Below are 22,577 nucleotides of genomic sequence, written 5' to 3'. Positions count from 1 at the left end.
GAGATTCCCCAAAGAAACCTAAAACTAGAGGTTCCATTTGACCCAGATGTTCCCTTTCTAGGTATCTTCCCAAGAGTTAAAAGCATCATACCTCAGTGATATCTACAGACCCACGTTTATAGCAGCACAGTTTGTAACAGCTAAATCTTGAATCAGACCATATACTTATCAGCACATAAATGGATAAAGAAAATGTGATATTTATATACAATGGAGCACTATGCCATAAAGAAAGATAAACGAGTCATTTTTAGGTAAATGGATCACCTTGAGACCATAATTTTGAGCGAAGTAAATTGTAACACAAGTTTAAAAATTGCATTGTTTTCTTGGAGAAACCCAAAGGGTAAGTAAGGGGCAAAATGGAGGATACTAGGGGCTGGGGATTTAGCTCAGCGGCAAAAGCGCCTGCCTGGCAAGCGCAAGGTCGTGAGTTCGGTTCCTGGTACCGGAGAAAAACCAAAACAAAAAAAAAAAAAAAAAAAAAATGGAGGATACTGAAAGGTAGGAAGAATATGTTCCAACGGGAAGGAGGACAAGGGAAGGAGAAGAGAGAGGAAGGGAAAGGGGATTAAACAAAGAGAATGGAAGGAAAAAAATGCAAACAAAGCTTTTGTAAATGGGGAGAAGAAAAAGGGTTGAAGGGAGGGGAAGGGAATGGGAAAAAAGAAGAATTAAGATATATTATGTTCAGGTACAAATTCCCTATGATCAGTGTGAACATTACATATGGCAAATATGTACTAATAAAAAAATTTCAAGTTATCTACACAGCCCAAAGTTAGACCTACTCTTTTATACACTCAGTTTTAGGTATAAAGAACTTCATATACTCATTTCTAAAACTTGGTTTAAAAAAAACCAATTCTTAAATTATCCTAAGAATATCTCTTAGCAACTCCTAAAACCAATACACTAACCTGTAGCGTAGTATGAATTTCAAAATGTGATGCTTACTATAACACCAACTCCTAGGAAATCCGTCCCCTAAAAGTACCTTTCCCTAGTAATAAGTGGGTTATAAACCAGAACGTGGGTGAAGGTTTATGGAAGATCTCAGTAAGGCAAGAGAAAAAAGTTTTGTTTTCATAATTGTGCCTCTAACTTTGAATAAAAATTCATTAAAAAAATGCCACATAGTTGTTGCTACACTAATAAAATTCTTTAAATTAGCAAATAATTATCTTTAAGGTTAATTTCAAAGTCATTTCTTTTAATAACTTCTATATATCCTTCTATGGATATGAAGATTTCCCCTTTTACTTGGAAGTTTTAGATACATGTAAATTCATAACATAATTACAACAAAGATTTAGGAGAAACAGATCTGTTCAGGCTGGGGATGTAGCTCAGTGGCAGAGGTCTGCCTACCATCCATCCAAGCAGGCCCTAGGTTTCACCACCAGCAAAAGAAAAAGAAAATAAAAGCATTTTTTGTCCTTTAAAGCCATTAATTTATGTGAAAAGTCTTCAGGAAAGCATTTGTGTCACAACTAAATAGGCTGGTTTAACAACTATTTTTTTCAACCCAATCTAAATATTTATTTTAGCTTTGCAGAAAACAATTATTACACATCCATTTATTCTTAGAAAATCAATAATAGTCACATATAGGGAGGGAAGTAATTTTTGCTTAATATCAGAATGTAACAACACTATTTTCTAATTTTATAATATATTGTCTTAAGCAATCAGGCCAGCAAAAAAGCATAAAAATATTCTGGCAGGAAAATTTCAGCTTCCCTTGTTTGATGTAAACAAAAAAAATCTGACCAATCACTAAAACACTTTCAAAATAACATAAAATTTCCAACTTTATTTTCCCATTACTATATAACAAAAATTGCATATTTTCTAAGCTGGTAAAATAGTTTGAACATCACAGATGCTCAAATATTTGTTCTGATTTGCTCAATATAAACACATTTGCTCAACACATATTTGTTCAAACAGAACAAACACGTTTAGCTTATACAGCCCTGCAGGAGTGCGGACTGAGCTAACTCTGGCCACCTGATGCAGGGGGCCTGAAGCACCAAGCACTCACACACATCACCTCATCTTCACCACGACCCATGGAAGTAGTGTAACTTCTCTCCTAACATTGGGAAACAGAGGCTTTAAAAAGGTTAGGAAAAACTTCCAAGGTTCTATAGCTGGATGAGAAGCAAAACTGTGATTATTTCCCAGTGGGTAGAACAGGAGGTAGAGGAGTTGCTGCCTCTGACTTGACTTCAGACTTGAAAGCTGGTGTGTCAAGTTAAACTGACTTCTGCCACTGAAGGGGGAGGGGAGATAAGGGTGTGTCACAAAATACTCTGGATGCCAACTCTTGGACTGGTAGAAAAAGGGATATATCTATCTATCAATCTATATATAGTAGCCAGGTGGGCCTTGAACTCAAGGAGATCCTCTTGCCTCAGCCTCCCAAGCGCTGGGATTACAGATGTATGCCACCATGCCCAGCTAATGAGAGAGGGGTATTTTAACAGAAACTACTTCACAGGATGCCCATGGCAGATTGGGCTTAGGCTGTGCACCTCTTACACAAGTGAGTACCCAGAAACCTAGAGTAGTAGAAATTAGAAAGTCCTATTCGTCAATCATTCAGAATTTAAAAAAAAAAAAAAGTTCAATTTTTAAATAGTTATTGGCAAGAAACTCTTACTTGTATTAAAATATGCCAAGTATCCTCACTTTCTAAGTAGAGATTATAAAAATTGTACATTTGGTCTTTTTTTCTCAAAGGTGAAGAATTTCTCTGACTGAATGAAGTCAACCAAGAAATGTGTAATTTGAATCTTTTGTGCCCAAATTCAAACACAAGTAATAGTCTAGAAGAAGTACTCAAAAGCTCAATCATTATTTTTTAAAGAGTAAAAGAAGGATAACATAATAATAGGGGGCGCTTACCAAATTACAGACAAAGTGGTAGGAAATTATCAATGGTTATTGTTTTCTGCAAGATAGTTTCTTGTTATCTACAAGATAGTTTCTGAGGAAAACAAATAGACAAATAATAGTGAGTTATAGACAAAAGAGGTAGGAGATTATCAATAGCTGTTGTACTATACTTTGGTATCTTCAAAGTGGCTTCTAAAGAAAATAAATAGAGCTATACATGAGTGACCTATTGAATAATCATTAACTATTCTGAATGGTTGTTGTAGGAAACACACAATAATAAACACGCATCCATTTACAAAATAGGATAGGAACAATACAAACATTACAGAGTTAGGGATAGATTGGTAGGAAAACATCAATGGCTGCTGTAATACATGGTGGTATCTTCAAAGTGGTTTCTTAGGAAGACAGAGATATGCAAGAAGGATCTAACAAGGAGTTACAGCCTAAGGGTTGTCAAAACTAGCATATTACCTCCTCACCAGTGACTCCTGTCACTGAGGTGTGGTGGCTGGAAGGAAGGCCAGGCTTGAAAAGAAGGACCGAGAGACTTGCACCTGTGTCTAGCAACAGGCTGTTTTGTTCCTCCACAGTCATGATTATCCAGGGCTCCTCCATGGAGATGACAGTCTGGCCAGAGGGAGAAGGCAGAGTATGCCTCGGGCCCTCTCATTCCTGTTGGACTAACTGGTAGGATGGGTCTGAGCTCTGGGGCCTCCGCTTCAGAGGGTAGACCGATCTCCAGTGGTCATCTTTGCATTCAGGGTATGGCCCATGGGGCCTCTTAGGGCAGTTCCTCTTGAGGTGGCCTGGTTTTTAACAGTGGTAGCAGATGAATGCAGTCATGGAGTTCTTCTTGGGGCCCCGGGAATCAGACTTGGGATCTGTTTCTCTTAGTGCTGCAGCAAAAACAGCTGCTTTTTCTCGGTCTCTTGGTTTTCTCTCCTTGGCCGCCTCCTCGTCATGGCTATAGAATACTGAGGAGGCAATTCTTACCAACATTTCAAGTGAGCCGTCTGGGGCGAAAGCCATTCTTTGTAGCTTTTTCTCTCTAGCCTCCCATTGCATTGGGACCCCACAACCAGTTAGTGTCCTCTCCCCAACTGTCAGCACAGGCAGCAGGAATCTTGCTGCAGACCTCTCCGGAGCTCCAACATAGCCTGTACTGTCAGGGGAAGAATGGCTTCCAGGGAGTCTCCGCAGGTATTGTGCAAGGTCCTCCTGGTTTACAGCTTCCAAACGGCTCTCATGACTCTAATCCATAGGACCTCTGACTCCTCGGGCTTAGTCTGTATTCTCATGTTCTCCGAGTCCTTGTTCAGCAGCTGCTTCTCCGCTGACTCTGGACCTTTCTGGTTCTCAATGGCAGGAGCAAGAGTGACCTGTTGTATGGCATACATTCAAAGGGGTTTCTCCATGTTTGAATGATTCACACATGTCTGTGGGTTGGCATCTGCAGCCAGTGCATGGTGGGCCAATTGTGTCATTGTTTCTCTGTCATGGTAGTTCTCAATTGAGCGGCAGCGGCCAGCCTGAGGGCCGGTGCGCAACAGCGCTCCCTGCCCTGTGGCTTTCTGGGTGCCAGGGGCCCTCCTTCTGGGCGCCTGTGAGGCAGGGAGCAGGCCCGAGGGCCAGCGCTCCCCACCCTGTGGCTTCACGTGAGCCGGGAGCCCTCCTTCCAGGTGCCTACGAGGCAGGGAGTTGGCCTGACAACTGGCGCGTGGCTTCCTGTGCACTGGAGCCCCTCCTCCCGGGTGCCTGCTAGGCTGGGGGCCGGCCCAAGAGCCAGTGCTCCCCACCATGCAGCTTCCCTGATGCCAGGGGCCCTCTTTCCAGGTGCCTACGAGGCAGGGAGCGCCAGCCCAAAGGCTGGCGCCCCCTGCTGCCTGGCTTCCCGTGCGCCGGCCCCCCGCAAGAGTCAATCATTATTTTTTGAATAAGTAAAATAAAGTTCTTGTCCTTAAGTAATTAAAAACGAATTAAAGCTGGGCGTGGTTGCACACGCCCGTAATCCCAGCACTCAGGAGGCTGAGGCAGGAGGGTAACTGTGAGGCCAGCCTGGGCTACATAGTGAGTTCAAGGTCAGCCTGAAGTGCATAGCAAGACCCTGTCTCAAAGAAACAAACAAACTAATTGAGATAAGATGGCAGAGTTAACAACATTGTTAATCACACTAAATATAAGTAATCTGAACACCTTACCTGAGAGGCAGAAATTGTCAGGTTATATAAAAAAGCAATACTCAACTATCTGTTCCCTAGGAACATGTTTTCAGTAGAAAACAAAATACTAAGAAACATGCTTTCAATAGAAAATACAGAACAAGATTAAAATTAAACAGAAGTAAAAGATGTGCCATGTTAATCAAGAGGAAGAGTCCCTGTACAGTTGGTTCACTGTAGCCACAGGTTCCACCTATAATGATTCATTTAACCACCGGCTAGAAATGTTCAGGGGGAAAAACTGCATCTGTACTGAACATGTGTGGACTGTTAAATCCTTGTTATTGTTCATTAAAGGATACAGTATAACAATGATCTAACAAAGAATTTGTACTGCATTATTGTAAGCAGTCTAGACATGACTCAAGCCTACAAGAGGATGTGTGGAGGTTATATGCAAATATGACACAATTGTACCTAAGGGACGTGGCTGCAGCAGGCTGTGTCTCCTTACGGGTAATGGAAACAATTCCCTGCCAATTCTGAGATGCCTGAATTACCAGAGTGGATTTCCGAACAAAGAATTTACCTGTGATAAAAAGGTCACTTCATAATGACGAAGAGATAAATACAATAAGGGGACATAATTATAAACACTTATACACCTAACAGAACAGCTCAAAACCCAAATATTCACCAATAAATAAAATGCTGTGTAGTAAAACTCTAAATACAATAGAATTCTCTCCAGCAATAAAAACAAATGAATACATATAGCCACATGAATAAACCTTAAAATAATTATACTGAATAAAAGCCATGAAAATAAGGGACACACCATATGACTCCATTTACACAAAATTCTAAGAAATACAAATTAATGACCACTAGCAGAAAGCAAATCGGCAGTTGCCTGGGGAATGAGGGTAGAGAAGGCAGGACAGGGAGGGGCAGGAGGGAAAGATTCCAAGGGGAAGGAAAAACTTTTAGGAGCGATAGGTATTACCTTCATTGTTGGGATGGTTTCAAGGATTTACACATGTTACAATTTACCAAATTATAAACACTAAGTATGGGGTTTTATTTTGAATGTCTATTATTCCTCAATAAAGCTGTTTTATAAAAAGATGAATTAAGAAGATATACATGTATGAAAATACACATGTAAAAAAATTAAAAATCTGCACTAAGTATCCTCTAATATGGCCCAAGTGAGCCTTGCCCCTGGTATTTATGCCTGTGTGCAACCCTCTTGAGTGTAGGTTGAATTTAAAGACTTATTACTAAGGAACAGAACACAGTAAAGGCAATGGGCTGTAACTTCCACCCATAAAAAGACCGTTTCTTTCCTGGACATGTGCTTGCTCTGAGTGAAGCTGGCTGCCATAATATGTACTCTTAAGCTACAGAGAAACCCATTCTGGTAAAGATCTGAGCAGACAAATCTACCCGCAGAGTCTGCAGTGAACTAGACCCAGTAATTGCAGGACTGACCTGTGAAGCCTATCCGCTCTGGAAGAGCATTCAGGTGGGAACACAGGCCTGGCTAAGGGTCTGACTGCAGCCTCCGGTAGCATTCTGTACCAGAGGTGCTCAACAGAACCACAACTGGATTCCAGATCCACAGAAACAGTGCAATAGCAATGTCTGTTTCTTAAAGCTATACTTCTTAGAGATGTTTATTTATTCATATTTTTATTTTGCTGGGGATTGAACCAGGGCCTTGTGTAATGTTAGGCAAGCACTCTACCACTGAGCTACACCCCCAGTCCAGGTATGCAGTTTTGCTACAGTAATAGGTAACTAATACAAGATCTAATTCATATTTTTAAAAGGCCTACAAAGCAACTGTAGTCAGTTAAATATATTCAGCCAAAAAGAACAGAATATTTAACTAAAACTGAATTAAACTAAGGCTCAATTTTCTCAAGTGACATAAAGTCCAGAAGTATGACCGCCCAAGGCTGCTACAGTATCTTAAAATGCCACCCTGACCTTTTCATTTAGGCTCAGCCATTCTTTGGGAACAGAGCTTCAGCCTCATGCTCATTACTCTGGGGTTTCACTATGACCATATCACAGAAGAGGAAGAAGCTTTGGATTTATAAAGAAATGAACACTTTCCTAGGAAACTTGAAACTACGCTTCTACTTACACCTCAGTTACCAGAACTGGTTCCACTGCCACCCATAATTGCAAGGGGTCAGGGAAAGATGAGCTTTTTCTTTCTGAATACTGTTCCCTCAAAGTAAGTGCTTTGTTAGTAAAGAACAGAAAAATGTTTATTAGGTAGGCAACTATAGTATATGCCAAACAATATATTTTATTTGTGGTAAAATAAAAAATATTACAGGAGTTTGGAGAACAAGAACCCTTTAGCGATGGGCTCTTGAGAAGGTTTCTGAAAGGAGAGATGTTTAGAATTCGGGTAAGGAGAAAGGAATTTGGCTAAGGAAATTCTTTTCAAAGATAAAAGCACAAAAAAACCCCAGGAGACAGGAAAATGCCCCCCAGGATGACACTATTAGAAGGTAGGGACCTCAGAAAGTAGGGTCCAGTGAAGATGTGGAGGTCTTTGGGAGGTAGTCCTTCAGTTCGACAGGGGGGACCTCAACCCTCTTCTCTTGGCCCCCTGACCTATAGTGCACTCTTGTAGTGGTGTGTTGTCTTACCACAGAACCAAGGCAACTAGGCCATGTTAGTCAGTTTTCTGTTGCTGTGACAAAATACCTGAGATGATAAACTTCTAAGGAGAAAGGTTTACTTTGGCTCAGGGTTTTGGAGGTTTCAATCCATGCTCACTTAACCCTGTTGCCTTCTGGCCAGGCAGTGCATCGCAGTGGTGAGGGCATAGCAAAGGAAGCTACTCACTTCATGGCTTCCTGGAAGAAAAGAAAGAGAATGGCCCACAGTCCCCATGTCCTCTTCAGGGGCACAGCCCCAGTGACCTAACTTCCTTCCACTAGGCTCTACCCCTTGAAGGTTCTGCCATCTCCTGCGAGTGCTGCAGGCTAACAACCACAGCCTTAACCCAAGGGATTTGGGGGGATGCTTATTCCAAATGATACCAGGGCCGATCAGCCATGGACTACAACCTCAAAACTATGAGCCAAAACAAATTTTTCTAAGTTAATTACCTCAGTTTTTACAGTGATCAGGAACTGACTAATTCGACCTTGTATAAAGTTTCTAATTGCACACAGCTAAGCTTTTTAAAGAATTGCTATATGATGAACATGCAGGAAAGCAAAATACAGCATTGTATGTCTCAAGATAAGACACATACAAAGAGCCGGGCTTGGTGCTGCATGCCTGCAAGTGCAGGAGGATTGCTGTGAGTTTGAGGCCAGCCTGGGCTACATAGGGAGTTCAAGGGCAGCCTGACTTACGTAGCAAGACCCTGTGTCCAAAAAGAGGGACAAACAAAACCCAAGAAAGATATGGACAAAGGATCTGAAGATAAACATTTCACCAAGGCACATTTACAAATGGCAAAAGAAAGGACATGCATTAATCATAGAGGAAATGGAAAGCAAAACCACATCAGATACCACTTCACAACCAGCAGGATGACAAGATAAAAAGCAGGTGGCAACTTCGGGGGGAAGTGGAGGAACTGGGACCCTCACCCACTGGTGGCAGGAACGTAAAAGGTACAGCTTCTTTTGGAAAACAGCCTGAGAGTTCTTCAAATAATTAAACATAAGAGTTACCAAGTGTTCCAGCAATTAAATAAAATGCATAAAATTACAAAGGAAATATATTCTATTAAAATGCCATTATTCAAGACAATCATATACCAAAAATAAAAATAAATAATTTTGACACAGACCTTACACCTTTCACAAAAATAAACTCAAAATGGAGAATAAATCCAAATGTAAAGTGAAAAAACTGTAAAATTTCTAGGGGATAACACAGAAGAAAAAAAAAAAAAAAAGAGAGAACATAGGAGAATATCTAGATAACGTTCAGTTTGGCAATGACCAGAATAATCAGTGAAAGAAAAAACATCATGAAAATTGAAACCTTTTCTGTGAAAGAATGAAAAGACAAACTATACACTAGGAGAAAATCTCTGAAAAATGCCTACCTGCTAAAGGACTAGTATCTAAAAATACAAAGAACTATTAAAACTCAATAGTAAGAAAACTGAAAGAAACTTTAAAAAGTGGGTAAAAAATCTAAGCGAACATTTCCTTTCACAGAGGTGGCACATAAATACATAAAAAGATGTTCCACATGGTGTTATCAGGAAATTGCAAGTGAAGACATTGAAGTAACAGCACACACTCACTAGAATGGCTAAAAGACAAAACACGGACATCATCAAATACCGGTGATAGTGTGGAACCGTAAGAGCTCTCACCATGGCAGTGGAAATGTAAATGGTCCAGCCACCCTGCAGACACTTTGGCCGCTTCTTGGAAAGCAAACATACACTTACAACATAACCCAGCAATCATGCTCGCTGGTGTTTAACCAAAAGATCTGAAAGCTTATGTTCACACAAAAACCAGCACACAAATATTTGTAACCGTCATAACTGCCAAAATTTGGAAGCGGCCAAGATGTTCTTTAATAGTTCAATGGAGATGTTTGATAGCTTAATGGATAATCAAACTGGTATATCTGCACCATGGAATATTGTTCACCAAAAAAAGAAGAAAAGATTATCAAGCTATCAGAAAGGACAGAAGAACCTTAAATGCATATGGTTAAGTTAAAGAAGCTAGTGTGAAACAGTTGCACACTGTATGATTCCAAGGGTAAGATAGTCTGGAAAAGATAAAATTTTGCGGTCAGTATAAAGATCATTGGGGGAAGGGTAAGATCAGGGTTGGAGGAGAGGGAAGGAAGGATAGAAAGAGCATAAGATTTTGCAGCAAAACTATTTTATATGATACTTTGATTGTGGACAAGTCATCACACATTTGTCAAAACTCACGAAATGTATAGCAAAGAATAAGCCCCAGTGACCTTCAGTTAATACTGAGAAATCAAATCAGTTCATCAAGTATAACAAATGTATCTCACTAATACAGGGTATAAATAACAGGGGACCTGGGCTGAGTGGTAGGCTAGTCCTGGTCTCTAATCACAGAACTCAGAAGGCCAAGACAGGAGCAGGATCATAGATTGCAGGCTAGCCTGGACTACACAGCAAGTTACAGGCTGGAGTATACAATGAGACCCTGTATCTAAATGGATGAACGAACGAACGAATGAATGGGAAATTGTGCGGGTAATGAGAGAGAGGGAGCAGGTGAGGAATTCTCTGTACTTCCCCTTCAATTCATCATCTATAAACCTAACTTTAACTGTCCCCTCTAAAAGGCTATTGATAAAAAAAAAGAAACTAAAATACTAGAAAACAGCATCATGACATGTGAGAAAATGAAAGTTAAAACATTCTAAGGTCATAGCATTGTTTTTTGTTTGTTTTGTGGTACTATGGATCTATCTGGGGTGCATGCATGTTAGGCAAACACTCTGCCACTGACCTACATCTCCAACCCTATTGCTTAGGAGAAAGATAGAGATGTTGATTATCTTTAAACTTTGCACCAAGTAATTCATGTTAAAAATGTAAGGGACACTCTAAATGAAAAAAGGATTAGGTACAACCAATCTTTGCGTTACAAACCAAATCTATTATTTTTAACTGTGGTGGCTTACCTGAGATTCCAGAGCCTCCAATTTACGTTTCCTTGCATGGAGAGCTTTACTTGGAAAAGCCCAATAATAATTAGATGTTCCAATCCTCTCACAGTCCACCATACCATCATCAACTAAGCTTTGGAGAACTTCTTTTACTGACATAGCGGCTGAGAGAAAGAATTTTTAAAGACTCTACTAAAATGCAGCATAAATAAAATTAAAAAGCAAGTAACTTTTGCAAAAATATTGTATCTCGAGTTAGTTAAAAGAGCTCTTAAAATAACAAAGACAACAAGAAACAGAAAATACACTGACAGACATCTACAAATGTGTATGGCTAATACATAAATACTCAACCCCACTCTTAATTGAAGAAATACAAAAATAAAGCAATGAGACAAGCCTTCTTGACTAATTAAGAACAACAAAAGTATAACATGTGCTTCAAGGAAATGGGTACTCTCACATGGGTAGAAAAACGCAGAACTATGTGTCTAAACCTACAGATTTACGTTATTTCTTTTATGGAGAAATTTCACCTTATAAATTCAACCACAGAATATCATGATGGATATGTACATTGATGTTTGTCAAAGCATTGCTTTAAACAGCAGAAAAAATGGCAACCAATCTAGTAACAGAATTTTTAAAAATACTGTATAATAATTTATGCCATAAAAGAATATTTAATGGCATAGATATATACTCTGATATTCAAAACATATTACACACAATGTACTACATAAAAAATAAGGTTAAAGCACAGTATGCACCAATGTGATAGTAGTTATCTTTGGATGGTAGGTAATAAGCAATTTTAATTTCCTTATATTTGCTTTTTTCTCCCCAACAATGAACACATGTTATCCTTTGTTAAGAAAATTAAAAAACCACTATGAAAAATAAACAAATAAATGAAGAAATAAACTGGGTGCTACAGTTAGGATTAAAATTAAAAATCAGCCAGGCATGGTGGCGCACGCCTGTAATCCCAGTACTTGAGAGGCTGAGGCAGGAGAATCACTATGAGTTCAAGGCCAGCCTGGGCTACATAGTAAGTTCAAGGCAAGCCTATACTACAAGGAGAGCCCCTATCAAAAAACAAAACAATTGAAAAACAGAAAAAAGTTCTTTAAAAATGCTATGTAAAGATGCAAGCAATTCTAGGTACTCATAAATATATTCACATTTAATGTCCATTTTAATTTTTCCTAGAGCAGATCCCCCACCACAATAAAAATAATTTTAATAATTTAACATTTGGTAAATAAAATTAACACCAAGTATACACAATATTCAACCCCACGTATAAAGAACAAATTGAGATGAAATGCCAAATAATTAAAAAAAAACAAAAACAGGTTCAAGAGATTAGGCTGAGGCTGAAGTTTACTAGAAGAGTGCTTCCCTAGCATGTGTAGGCCCCTGAATATCATTTCCAGCACTGCAAACAAAAAGTTAGTGTGAATACAAACCGGTATAGCCTCTCTAAGGCAATCTGAGATTACGTATTAAAAAGTCTCGTACCTACACAAATCTGTTTTCCATTCTGCTTCCACAGACATTTCCTAGTGAAGTTATATGAGATATGGAGAAAAACCCATAGGCAGTATCTTAACAAAATACTGCAGGCTGGGTAGCTACAACAGAAATGTCATTTCTCACAGCTCTGGAGAGTGGGTCAAGATAGTGGCCAAGGGTTGGATGTGGTTGCGCATGCCTGTAATCCCAGCATGTGGGAGGCTGAGGCAGGAGGACCACTAGAAGTTCAAGGCCCCACTGCGCTACATAGCAAGTCTAAGGCCAGCCTGAACTAACTACATAGAGAGACCCTGTCTCAAAACCACAAAACAACAGAATGACACGGCCATCTCGGTTCATGATGAGAGTTCTCCTGCTTTGCAGATAGCTGTCTTCTTACTATGTCTGTAGATGGCCTGTCCTTACCAGATGCAGTTTCCTCTTCCTCCTCCTCCCTTCCCCAATTACCTCCTTTAATTACCTCCTAAAAGTCCTCGCTCCAAGTATCATCACACTGTGGGTAAGAGGTTCAGCATACGTAGAGGGGACACTATTCAGCCCAGGGAAGACAGCAGGTTAACTACTCATTATTTCTAACAGCAATATTTGGAAACAATCTAGATGCTCATCAGCAGGTAACGTAGCAAGTTATGGTGGGGCAGATGGTCACAGAATGGAATAGCAGGAGACACAGATGTTAAAAATTATTTTTTAGGCTGGGAGTAATAGCAAATTCCTATAATACCAGCTATTTGGAGGCAGGAGGATCACAAGTTCAAGGAGAGCCCAAGCAACATAGTGAAACTATCTGAAAATAAAAATTAAAAAGGGCTGAGGATGTAGCTCCACACTCTGTGGGTTTAATCCCCAGCGTATGTATGCTGAGGCTGGCAGGCAATACAAATGCAGATAACATACTGATACACAGTGAGGAGTGTAACTCAGTAGTACAGCACTTGCCTAGCACCCACAAGGCCCTGGGACTGACCCCTAGCAGCGGGCCCCTGCCAATGAAACCGTGAGCACAAACTGTGTATGTTGTATGGTTCCTTCTCAGAGAGGTGGACAGATGCACACATACAAAAGCAAATAGAACGTAGGAATAAAACACCAAAATACACCAAAATGTAAGCTGGGCATTGTCACAATGCTTGGGAAGTCGAGACAAGAGGATCATTGCAAATTCAAGGTCAGGCTGGGCTACACGGTGAGTTCGGGCCAGTCTGAACTACATAGCAAGACTCTCCAAAAATAAAACAAAACAAAATGCACCAAAATGTTAACAGTGGTGATCTCACAGTCGAAGAACTATGACCTTTAACTTTCTTCCTTACAATTTTTACAGTTCCAATTTTGTTAAACATGTCTATCTTACATAATCAAAAAGAAAGGGTTAAAAAATAAATGTATCGTGGGTAGTGGGTCTAAATAGTACCCCAATATATAATTCGGGACCTAGACCCCTTGAACCTGTAAGTACGAGCTTATTGGGAAAATGGTCTTTGTATATGTAATTAAAAGTTAAGGATCTTCAGACGAAATCATCCTGGACTTCGAGTGAGTCCTAATGCCAATGACACGTGTCCTTATAAAGGAGACAAGCAGAGAAAACACAGACACAGAAGGAAAGGTCGCGTGAAAACAAAGCCAAACGCTTCAGTTCAGCCATGTACTCTGGCAGCCACTAGATGCAAGAAGTATGAAACAGACTCTCCCTGGAGTCTCCCCAGGAATCGGCCCTGCCTGGGTCTCAGTGACAAATGTCTGGTCTCCAGAACAGTGAGAGAACAAATTTCTGTTGCCTGCAGCCATCAAATTTGTGGAATTTCTTATGGTAGGGCTAGGAAACTAACATACCATGTAGAGATGCAAAACTCACATTTAACAAACAGTAGAACACATACAGTTTTCACTTCTTTTGAAATAAACTCAACAAATGTGTCCATAGCCAAGAGACATCACTATAGGGCATTTACGAGCATTCTCGTCTCTGAAAGTGTATGTTTCCATACAGGGACCATTACAGTAAAAACAGCAGTTACTCCCCAGCAGACCCCAAGACCTCCTCCGTACTTACTAATGCCTTTCTCTTTGGGAGCAATCTTCTCCAAGTCTTTTAATTGAAATACATCTTTCTGTTTAAAAGGGTTAAAGGATAGAAGAAACACAGATATTACTTTTTACTGCATATTTGTACTTACCATGATTATGTTTATAAAACATTATATTATAAACCTATGCCTGAAAATGAACTGAGCAATAAAACAAAGAATTTTAAAACTAAAAGAGACTTTGTGATTATCTTATTCATCAACTTCCACAGAACTTAAAACAGACTTTTGCATGAACATATAATTCTTTAAAGTACTTGGATATCAAAATAACAACAAAATATACCTTCTCACTTAAGTAGAAAAACTAGTTATGGTTGAGTGGGTAACATAAGCCTCTCTGACACTGGCTTCATACAGACAATAGCCAGCTGCAGTGGCTAGGAGTTTGAGGACAGTTTGGGCTACAGGAGATCCTAGCAAAAGAAAGAAAGGGGGAGGGGGACAGTACTTTACTTAGGATATATCACAATCTATGGATTTAACTGCTCTAATTAAAAGCAAAACAGGTAACTGTCAAGATTTATTTATATTTAAACAGGACGTGGTGGTGCACACCTGTAATCCCAGCACTCGGGAGGCTGAAGCAGGAGGATCACTGCGAGTTCAAGGCCAGCCTGGGCTACACACTGAGCTCAAATCCAGCCTGAACTGCACAGTGAGACCTTGTCTCAAAAAGACAAAAAAAAAAGAAAGGAAGATTTGTTTATTTTTTAATTTTTTTTATTTTTTGTCTTTTTTTTCCGGTACCAGGAATCGAACTCACGACCTTGTGCTTGTCAGGCAGGCACTTTTGCCGCTGAGCTAACTCCCCAGCCCACAGAAAAATTTGTTTATATTTAAGGTTTCATGAAGCTGTTACACCTAAACAACAAAAAAATTACACATTTCATGGCTGTCTCTAAATTATTCACCTATACATTTTGTATGTCCTCCACACGCAAAGCAAAACACTATGGAAAAATATGCCTGTAGAATATTTAACTTGATGGGTGGGAGAAATGTACATCAAATAGTTCTCTCTGCTTGTAATAGATGTGGCTTAACTGGTGAAAATAACCTGGATAATTAAAGTACAATTATTTGAAAAGACTAAAGTATTCAAATGAGACCTCTAATCCTAGTTTTTTGAGGCCTCTCCATGCTGATTTCCACAGTCTACACTCCAACAGTGGAGTAGGGTTCCTTTTCCCCCACAGCCCCACCAGCATTTGTTACTGGTTGATTTCTTGATGATAGCCATACTTTCTGGGGTGAGATGGAATCCCAGTGTTGTTTTAATTTGCATCTCTCAGATGACCAATGATGTTGAACATCTATTTATTTGCTGCTTGTATTTCTTCAGAGAAGTGTACATTCATCTCAGATGCCCATTTTTGGATTGGGTTTTTCAATATGAGGGGTCTGAATTTTTTCAATTCTTTATATGTTCTAGATATAAGGCCTTAGAGGTCCCATTCGACCCACCTATTCTCCTGGGTATATTCCTAGAAGAATTAAAAACATACCACAGTGATATATGTGTACCTGTATTTATAGCAGCACAATTTGTAATAGCTAAATCTTATAAACAACCCAAATGCCCATCCACAGAGGAATGGATTTTAAAAAGTGGTCTTTTTATACAACGGAGTACTACTCAGCCATAAAGGATAAATTTGAAACATTTATAGGAAAATAGATGCACCTTGAGACCATACTCAAGTGAAGTAAATCAGACTCACATGTGTAAACACTGTATTGTCTCCTTGGTGTGAGGAACAGAGTAAATGAGGACCAAAATGTACAAGAGCTATCGTGAAGTGGGAAGAAATTATTCAAAAGGAAAAAGGAACTAAGGTGGGGGAAAGGAGAAAGGAAGGGCAGGAAAAGGAAAAAAAATACAAGATAGTTATTAGTCCTGTGAACCCTGGACAGTTGAACCCTGGGTCTGCCACAGAAGAGCGTATTTTTCCATATTACTCGTTTCCCTTAGTTCACTGAAAAGGAAGGTTTGTACCAATATTGTCTGGAAAATTTTTTATGCTCATACCTTATACTCTGAGTAACTACTTTAAAGATAACAATGTACGATATATTAATTATTGTTATTCTCCTATCATTTTGTTAGGAAATTTTGTTTTATTTTTCCCATTAAAAAAAAAAAAACTAAAGTATTCAGTAATTAGAACAGAAATACTGTGATTATTTTTATGGAAATCTGGGATCCATTTCTTCCAAAATCAAGTTTACTTGAAAGCAATTTCTACATAGGGAGACCCTGTCTCAACAAAACAAAACAAAACAAAATGAAAGCAACTTCAATTACGTGGAAATTAAACTTCCAAAAATTGAAAAGTTCTGTTCCTCCAAAGGGGCCCTGCTAGAAAAATGAAAAGACAAATCACTCCCAGAAGAAAATATTTGCAAAACAATACTTGACAAAGGATTGGTATCCAGCATATATATAAAGAATTCCTTTCAAGTATATTTTAAAAAAGAACTGGTAGATGGATAAAGGAGTGAAAAGATGAATACAGTCTGATAAAGCAAGTATACTTGTAGACTTGGATGAAAAGCTGTTTGATCTTTGCTGTATGTTTGAACATTTTTATAATAAAATGTTCAAAAAATTTCACCTTCCTATAGTTAAGATTTAACTTTGTTTTCACCTAAGATTTAACTTGTCTTTCACTGTACCCAAAGTTTAATAAATTAAGAAAATACTAACTGACTGGATTTAGAGAATGAGATCAATTTTTACATTTCTGGATATAAGATGTTTAAAGGTATTATTTATGATCTCAGGGAAGATGTAATAAAGTAAGACTACAAACAGACTTTTAATAATGCATTTGAAAAAAGTCTCTTTACAAATACTTTAGATTACTTGGCAAAGGAACACGAGCTCATTCAGACATCTGCCTATACGCAGTCAGCAAGGAAGAACTGCAGACACCTGTGGGCTTGCTGTGCTACTGAAGGAGCTTGTGAAGAGCTGGCCTCTGAACTTGGGCGGACAGGCAAATGCTGTCAGGTAAAACAGTACAAACGGTAGTTCTTAGACTCCTTGGGGTTAAGCATGATGGGGAGAGATGAAAAGGATGGTTCTAGCTTTAAAAAAAAAAAAAGCTATGTGCAAGATCTATAATTATAATATCAGATTAATGCAATCCAATGAAACCTAAAAGTTATAATGTTTTACACAGATTATCTCATTTTAATTCTCAAAGTACACTGTGAGCTGGGTACTACTTCACCCTTTTTAATAAAGACACTGAGACACACAGAGGACCAGTAACTTCCTTAGGTAAAAGAGATTCCAGACGTAAGTTCTCAGTCACACAGGAGTTATGCTCTTCTATGTTCTTCCTCAGTGCAACTGGCAATGAATTCTCTTTGTTATACTGGTAGCTTCAGACATAGACACACGTAGGTATCTATACACTTACGATATGTCTGTCTCCTTCTCTGCACTTATACATTTATAGATTCTCTCACTGTAAGTGTGGTCATTCCAGGACACCATACACCAATGGAAAGCCATTTAAGCCTGTGCTAAGGCAGTATTCAGAAAACTCAGCAAATGTTCATTGTTATTTTGTGCCTCAAACCAGTCCCTGTCTTCATGAGCTGTCGTTATTACCAAGACTGTTTTAAAAAGATTTCCAAAACTTCACACTTAAAATGAGAGGCAATACCGTAGGTGGTACTTTGTTGGCTGTTTTTCTAATTTGATTCAAAACATAATATATGCTTGCTGGAGGCAGCTGAGTGAAGACAATAAACAGGGCAACACCCTGCACATGGCAGCTATCACCAGCATTATTTCAGGCAGGAGGAGACACAAATACTGCTTCAGAAAGGCAGTTCTGGTGCCAGTATTTAGGGCAGTCTGAGTAAAGAGAACCTACCAACAGGGGTATATGGTTCTCCCAGACTCCAAAGCTCACAGGCACCACAAAGGTTTGCAGAATTTTACCCATCCTTCACGAAACTGATCAGTATAGACCTCTAACAAGCACAGACTATTAATGTTGGAGTACTTAATGGGAAAATACAAAATCTACTAACTGCAAACATACATTCAATGTGAAAATTAACAAAATATTAAAAATCTTAAAACAACTTACAGTCTCAAAAAATATTTGCATCATACGGGCTCTCTTTTCTTCTGCACTCAGTCCTTTTTTCTTTGACTAAAACACAAAAGAAAAAAAGGTAAATGTTGCCTTTTTTAAATACTGGATTTCAAATGACTTGGTGTGAAATATTATCTGAAACTTTATGCATGATCTTATCTGATATCAATAGGTTTGATCCTCTTAGTCAGGCCTAACTTGTCACTTGTCATTGGCACATCACTACTATGTGCCAATCTCCATGATTGGTGCTACCAATGTAACAGCAAGAGGAGTGATTAAGATGGTGCCTGGCATTTTGCAGACATCAAATATTTATAAAACAAACCAATGATAAGTAATCTTCAAAGGGTTTACAAACTCTCACAACCACTTACAACTAATGAACAGCTACATGCATAAATACCCAGGACAGAATGAATTCATTCCACCCTGGGGAAGAAGGAAGCCCAGAGGTGAGGGGGAGCTTTGGCAAGTTGAGAGCCCCTGAGAAGGGTGCCTTGGGCAGGCCACACAGGCTGCAGTGTGGGGTGGCAGATTAGAAAGAGATGAGGAGATCAGAATGGATTAGAGGAATCAGAATGGTGTCTGGGGCCAGATCATGGAAGGCTCCCTGGGAAGAGAGACTTCTAAACAGTGAAGAACTACAAAGTAATCTCTAACGCAGGGGCGTAACAAGGTGAGGTGACATTTTAGTGTATTAACTGTGGTCCTAATGTGAAGAGATGGCTAGAGGAAGGGAAAGCCTATCCAAGTAGAAAAGCGGAGCTTACTCCGTTATTATTATTCTGTAATACTCTAGGCCAATTTGAAATTAAGATAATCAATATATAACTGAAATGTACATATAATACATTCTACTATTATATAGAGAGAATATGTGCACATAAAGCTAAAATTCCACTTCTTCAAAAAAAAAAAAAAGCCAAATTTCAACTTAAAGATCTGCAGAAAAAAACAAAACCCCAAACAGTGAAAACCATCACCTCTAGCTCTCTGACATGGAATTCCATACTAATGTTTTTAAGTGATCTGCGTCTTTCCCCAAAATTAGATGGGATCATAGGGAAATAATCCATTTACTTAAAAAGCAGGCACAACAGAGATGACACTATTCAACCAAAAACTCCACGGGACAATGTCAATCTACGATGCATGGGGAAAGGGAACTGGATGGCTATTCTAACTACACACCGAGTGTGGGAGTCTATGCCTTCCTCAAAACCTAGAAACTCAGTAACTCATTGCAATGAAATGATCCTGTGTTTCCTGATAGTCAGACGAGTAAATAAGAAGCCCTAAAATTTGTAGTCTTTTTTTCCTTCTCAGTCTACTCTCAAACACTGCAGTTCCTCAGAGTTTGGCTACTGATACCCTCATCCACTCACCCCTTTCCTTTGATCTCCTCTGCTTCCATGGCTTTGATTAACACTTGAGCTGAGACCGCAGATCTTTACATCTGCCCTGGAGCGCGCTCCTGCACTTCAGGCTCCTGTATGTATCTGCCTGCTGGACGGAACTTCCCGGCCAACACCTCCTCCCGAACCTGCTATTCCATGTCCACACTGTCATCCATCCCAGAGGCGAAGCAGTCATGCTAGGTGCCTTCGTCTCTCTTACTTCACACCCAATCAATTGCCAAGTTCTGCCAGATCGGGCGCTTCACTGTCTGTCTCTGTTGTCCTGCCAGCCATGTCCCACCGCAGGGCTTCATGATCTGTATCCTGCAGTGCACCTCCAGGCCCCTCACTACGCTCTGTCGCACTCCACGTTCACCTTTCACACTATGAGAAAGCGAATCCCACCATCCCTCTCCCTCGCTGAAGACCCTGCAGGGGTTCCCAACCACTGTCCACGCACCCCTACTTTGGTATCAAAGGCCTTCTACCACCGACTCCAACTTGCCTGTCTCAGCCGCTCCCTACCTCAAGTTTTGCCATAACAACAGGATGAGCTGAGCAACTGGGGTTGTAATTCAAAGACTGTTCTCTGCCCAAAGCATGCTCCACCTTCTGTGCCTTTTAAAAAATGCTATTCCTCCACATGAAACACCTTTTTGCATACTCAAATTCCAGACCGTCTCCTAAGGCCCAGTCCAGGGAGGTGCTCCTAGAATGTCCCTGGGCTCACGGGGTAAGCCTGTGTTTCCAGGACACACAGTCATCAAATCCTTTACTACACTCAAGAGATGAGTTTCCATGTTTCCACTCAGCAGACGGAAACACTTCAGGATATGAACTGCCTTGGCCTTCCCTGGCCTGACTAAACCAGGCTGGTCGGCCCGCCAGCCCTGAACTGTGGAAGCCCTGAGCTCTGAAAGTTGAAGCAGCTCAGGCTCCCAGGCCCCCCAATACTTGCCACACTTCCATACGTACTTATGTGGGGTGAATTAATAACGGGGAATCTGTGATGACTACCTATTGCCTTGCTTGAGGAGATAAATCAGAGCAATCTCAGGCAGACGAGCTCCAGGAAACAATGCAGACCGGTTCACTAAACCTAGGGCTGAGAGCTCCACTTCAGGACAGCTTACCAGTCTCCCTTCACACTGGCCCCTGTAGTACCTTAAAATCCAGCATGAGATTCACACCTACTTAGAAGGCTCCTCGGCTCACTTCTTGCTTCCGCTGAGTCTCAAAATGCCACACATTAGAATCAGCTCAGGTGCTTTTTCAAAAATACAGGTGCCCAGGCACAGCCTGTATGAACTGGGCATGCGTATTTTAGAGGTCCTCTCCAGGCACTTTAACTGGGTCCCGGGGTTGAGAGCTTTTTCAAACCAGAATCCAGGGGACCTCGGGGATTCCATGGGGCAGTAAAAATCCCTCAGACCATGGCTGCTTTGGCAGTTGTAGGGCAAGGTTCCTAGCATTTTCGAAGCATAAACAGCTTCTGGAAAGCCCCTTGCACTCCACCAGCCCGGCAGAGGCAGGCAATAATAAAGGAACTCTAGCGTCCTGGGGCATGGTTTTAGGAAGCTCTCAACACTCGGCAGCTTATACAAGTGATTCAAGAAGTGCGGCTGTGCTGGATCACCCATGCACCGTGTTTTCAGACTGCTTTACTCATCCGTCTCTTTTACAGCCAGAAATAATTTTTATCTTTAACTACAGCAGGAAAGTATTATGGTCAGAATTAAAAAGACTACCATAAAAGGATGTCGTATTAATATCTACATTTCAAAACTTTACAAAATAACGAACCAGGACTTTAGTACTTACGACTAGGAAAATTATCCTGATGGTGTGAGTTCAAGTTCGTAAGGAGGTGACTCAAAACTTGGCTTGTGAACTGATGCTTCTTGATTAACCAAAATATTTATTTATTGATTTATTTATTTTTGTCTTTTTGAGACAGGGTCTCACTATGCAGTTCAGGCTGACCTTGAGCTCACTTTGTAGCCCAGTCTGATCTTGAACTTGCAACGACCCTCCTGCCTCAGCCTCCTGAGTACTGGGATTACAGGCGTGCGCCACCATGCCCGGCTCAACCAAAATATTTTAAACCGCTTAAAAAAACCTTGTGTCTAAAGTTTACAGACTTTACCTAGTACTAGCCCTGTTGGTCAATTACAATAAAATTTTGAAAAAACAAAAATGTTATCAGCGGCCCTGGGTTGCACTTCTCCAATTCCAAAAGTATGACTGGACTCGTAATGGTCTACCGAACAAAACAAACCAAACAGTTACTAACTGACAATGAAGAAAGGGTACGACCTGCCTTTTACCAACACACCACTCATCTGGCTCGATCAGGTACCTAAGGGGCAGGTACTCATCGATGTAGGGCGCATCTGTCTCACACTTCTCCGTGACCAGACGCATCTCTCCGAAGAGGTAACAGCACACTGAATCCCGCACCGTCACGGGGATCAGCGTGTACACAGGCGAAATAAAAGCACGAGGCAGACGGACCGCGCTGTGCCCCGCGCAGGCGTCAGTTATGTTAGGCGCCAACTCCACAGAGCGCAGTCCGCCGAGCGCCAGCGCCAGCCCAGGTGACCGTGTCGGTAGTTTAACCGCAAAGAAGCCGTTTTCGGTTAAAATGCACCGCGGGGCCCCCCTCGCGGGGCTCCCGGGCCGCCGGGGACGCCG

At 40.4% G+C, this 22,577-nt stretch overlaps 1 protein-coding gene across 4 annotated transcripts in view; it reads right to left on the bottom strand.

Annotated features, from left to right (window-relative positions):
- The window catches only part of Mnd1 (meiotic nuclear divisions 1), a 66,980-nt gene that overhangs the window by 44,056 nt on the left and 347 nt on the right, over window positions 1-22,577 (bottom strand). For 2 of the 4 annotated variants that reach the window (XM_005400923.2, XM_013522898.1), the window contains exons 1-4: window positions 22,200-22,571; window positions 18,475-18,540; window positions 14,329-14,386; window positions 10,749-10,897 (exon numbers count right to left, since the gene is read on the bottom strand). In XM_005400923.2, the coding sequence (XP_005400980.1) occupies window positions 10,749-10,897; window positions 14,329-14,386; window positions 18,475-18,540; window positions 22,200-22,307 (381 nt within the window). In that variant the 5' untranslated portion in view covers window positions 22,308-22,571. Of the gene's footprint in view, window positions 1-10,748; window positions 10,898-14,328; window positions 14,387-14,648; window positions 14,779-18,474; window positions 18,541-22,199; window positions 22,572-22,577 lie in introns of those variants that run through there. The other 2 variants (XM_013522899.1, XM_005400922.1) reach the window with 2 other exon arrangements.

The sequence above is a fragment of the Chinchilla lanigera genome, unplaced genomic scaffold, assembly GCF_000276665.1.
Source record: "Chinchilla lanigera isolate Chin_1 unplaced genomic scaffold, ChiLan1.0 scaffold00070, whole genome shotgun sequence".
NCBI classification, from domain to species: domain Eukaryota; kingdom Metazoa; phylum Chordata; class Mammalia; order Rodentia; family Chinchillidae; genus Chinchilla; species Chinchilla lanigera.
This window is presented reverse-complemented; position numbering and strand designations above follow the sequence as displayed.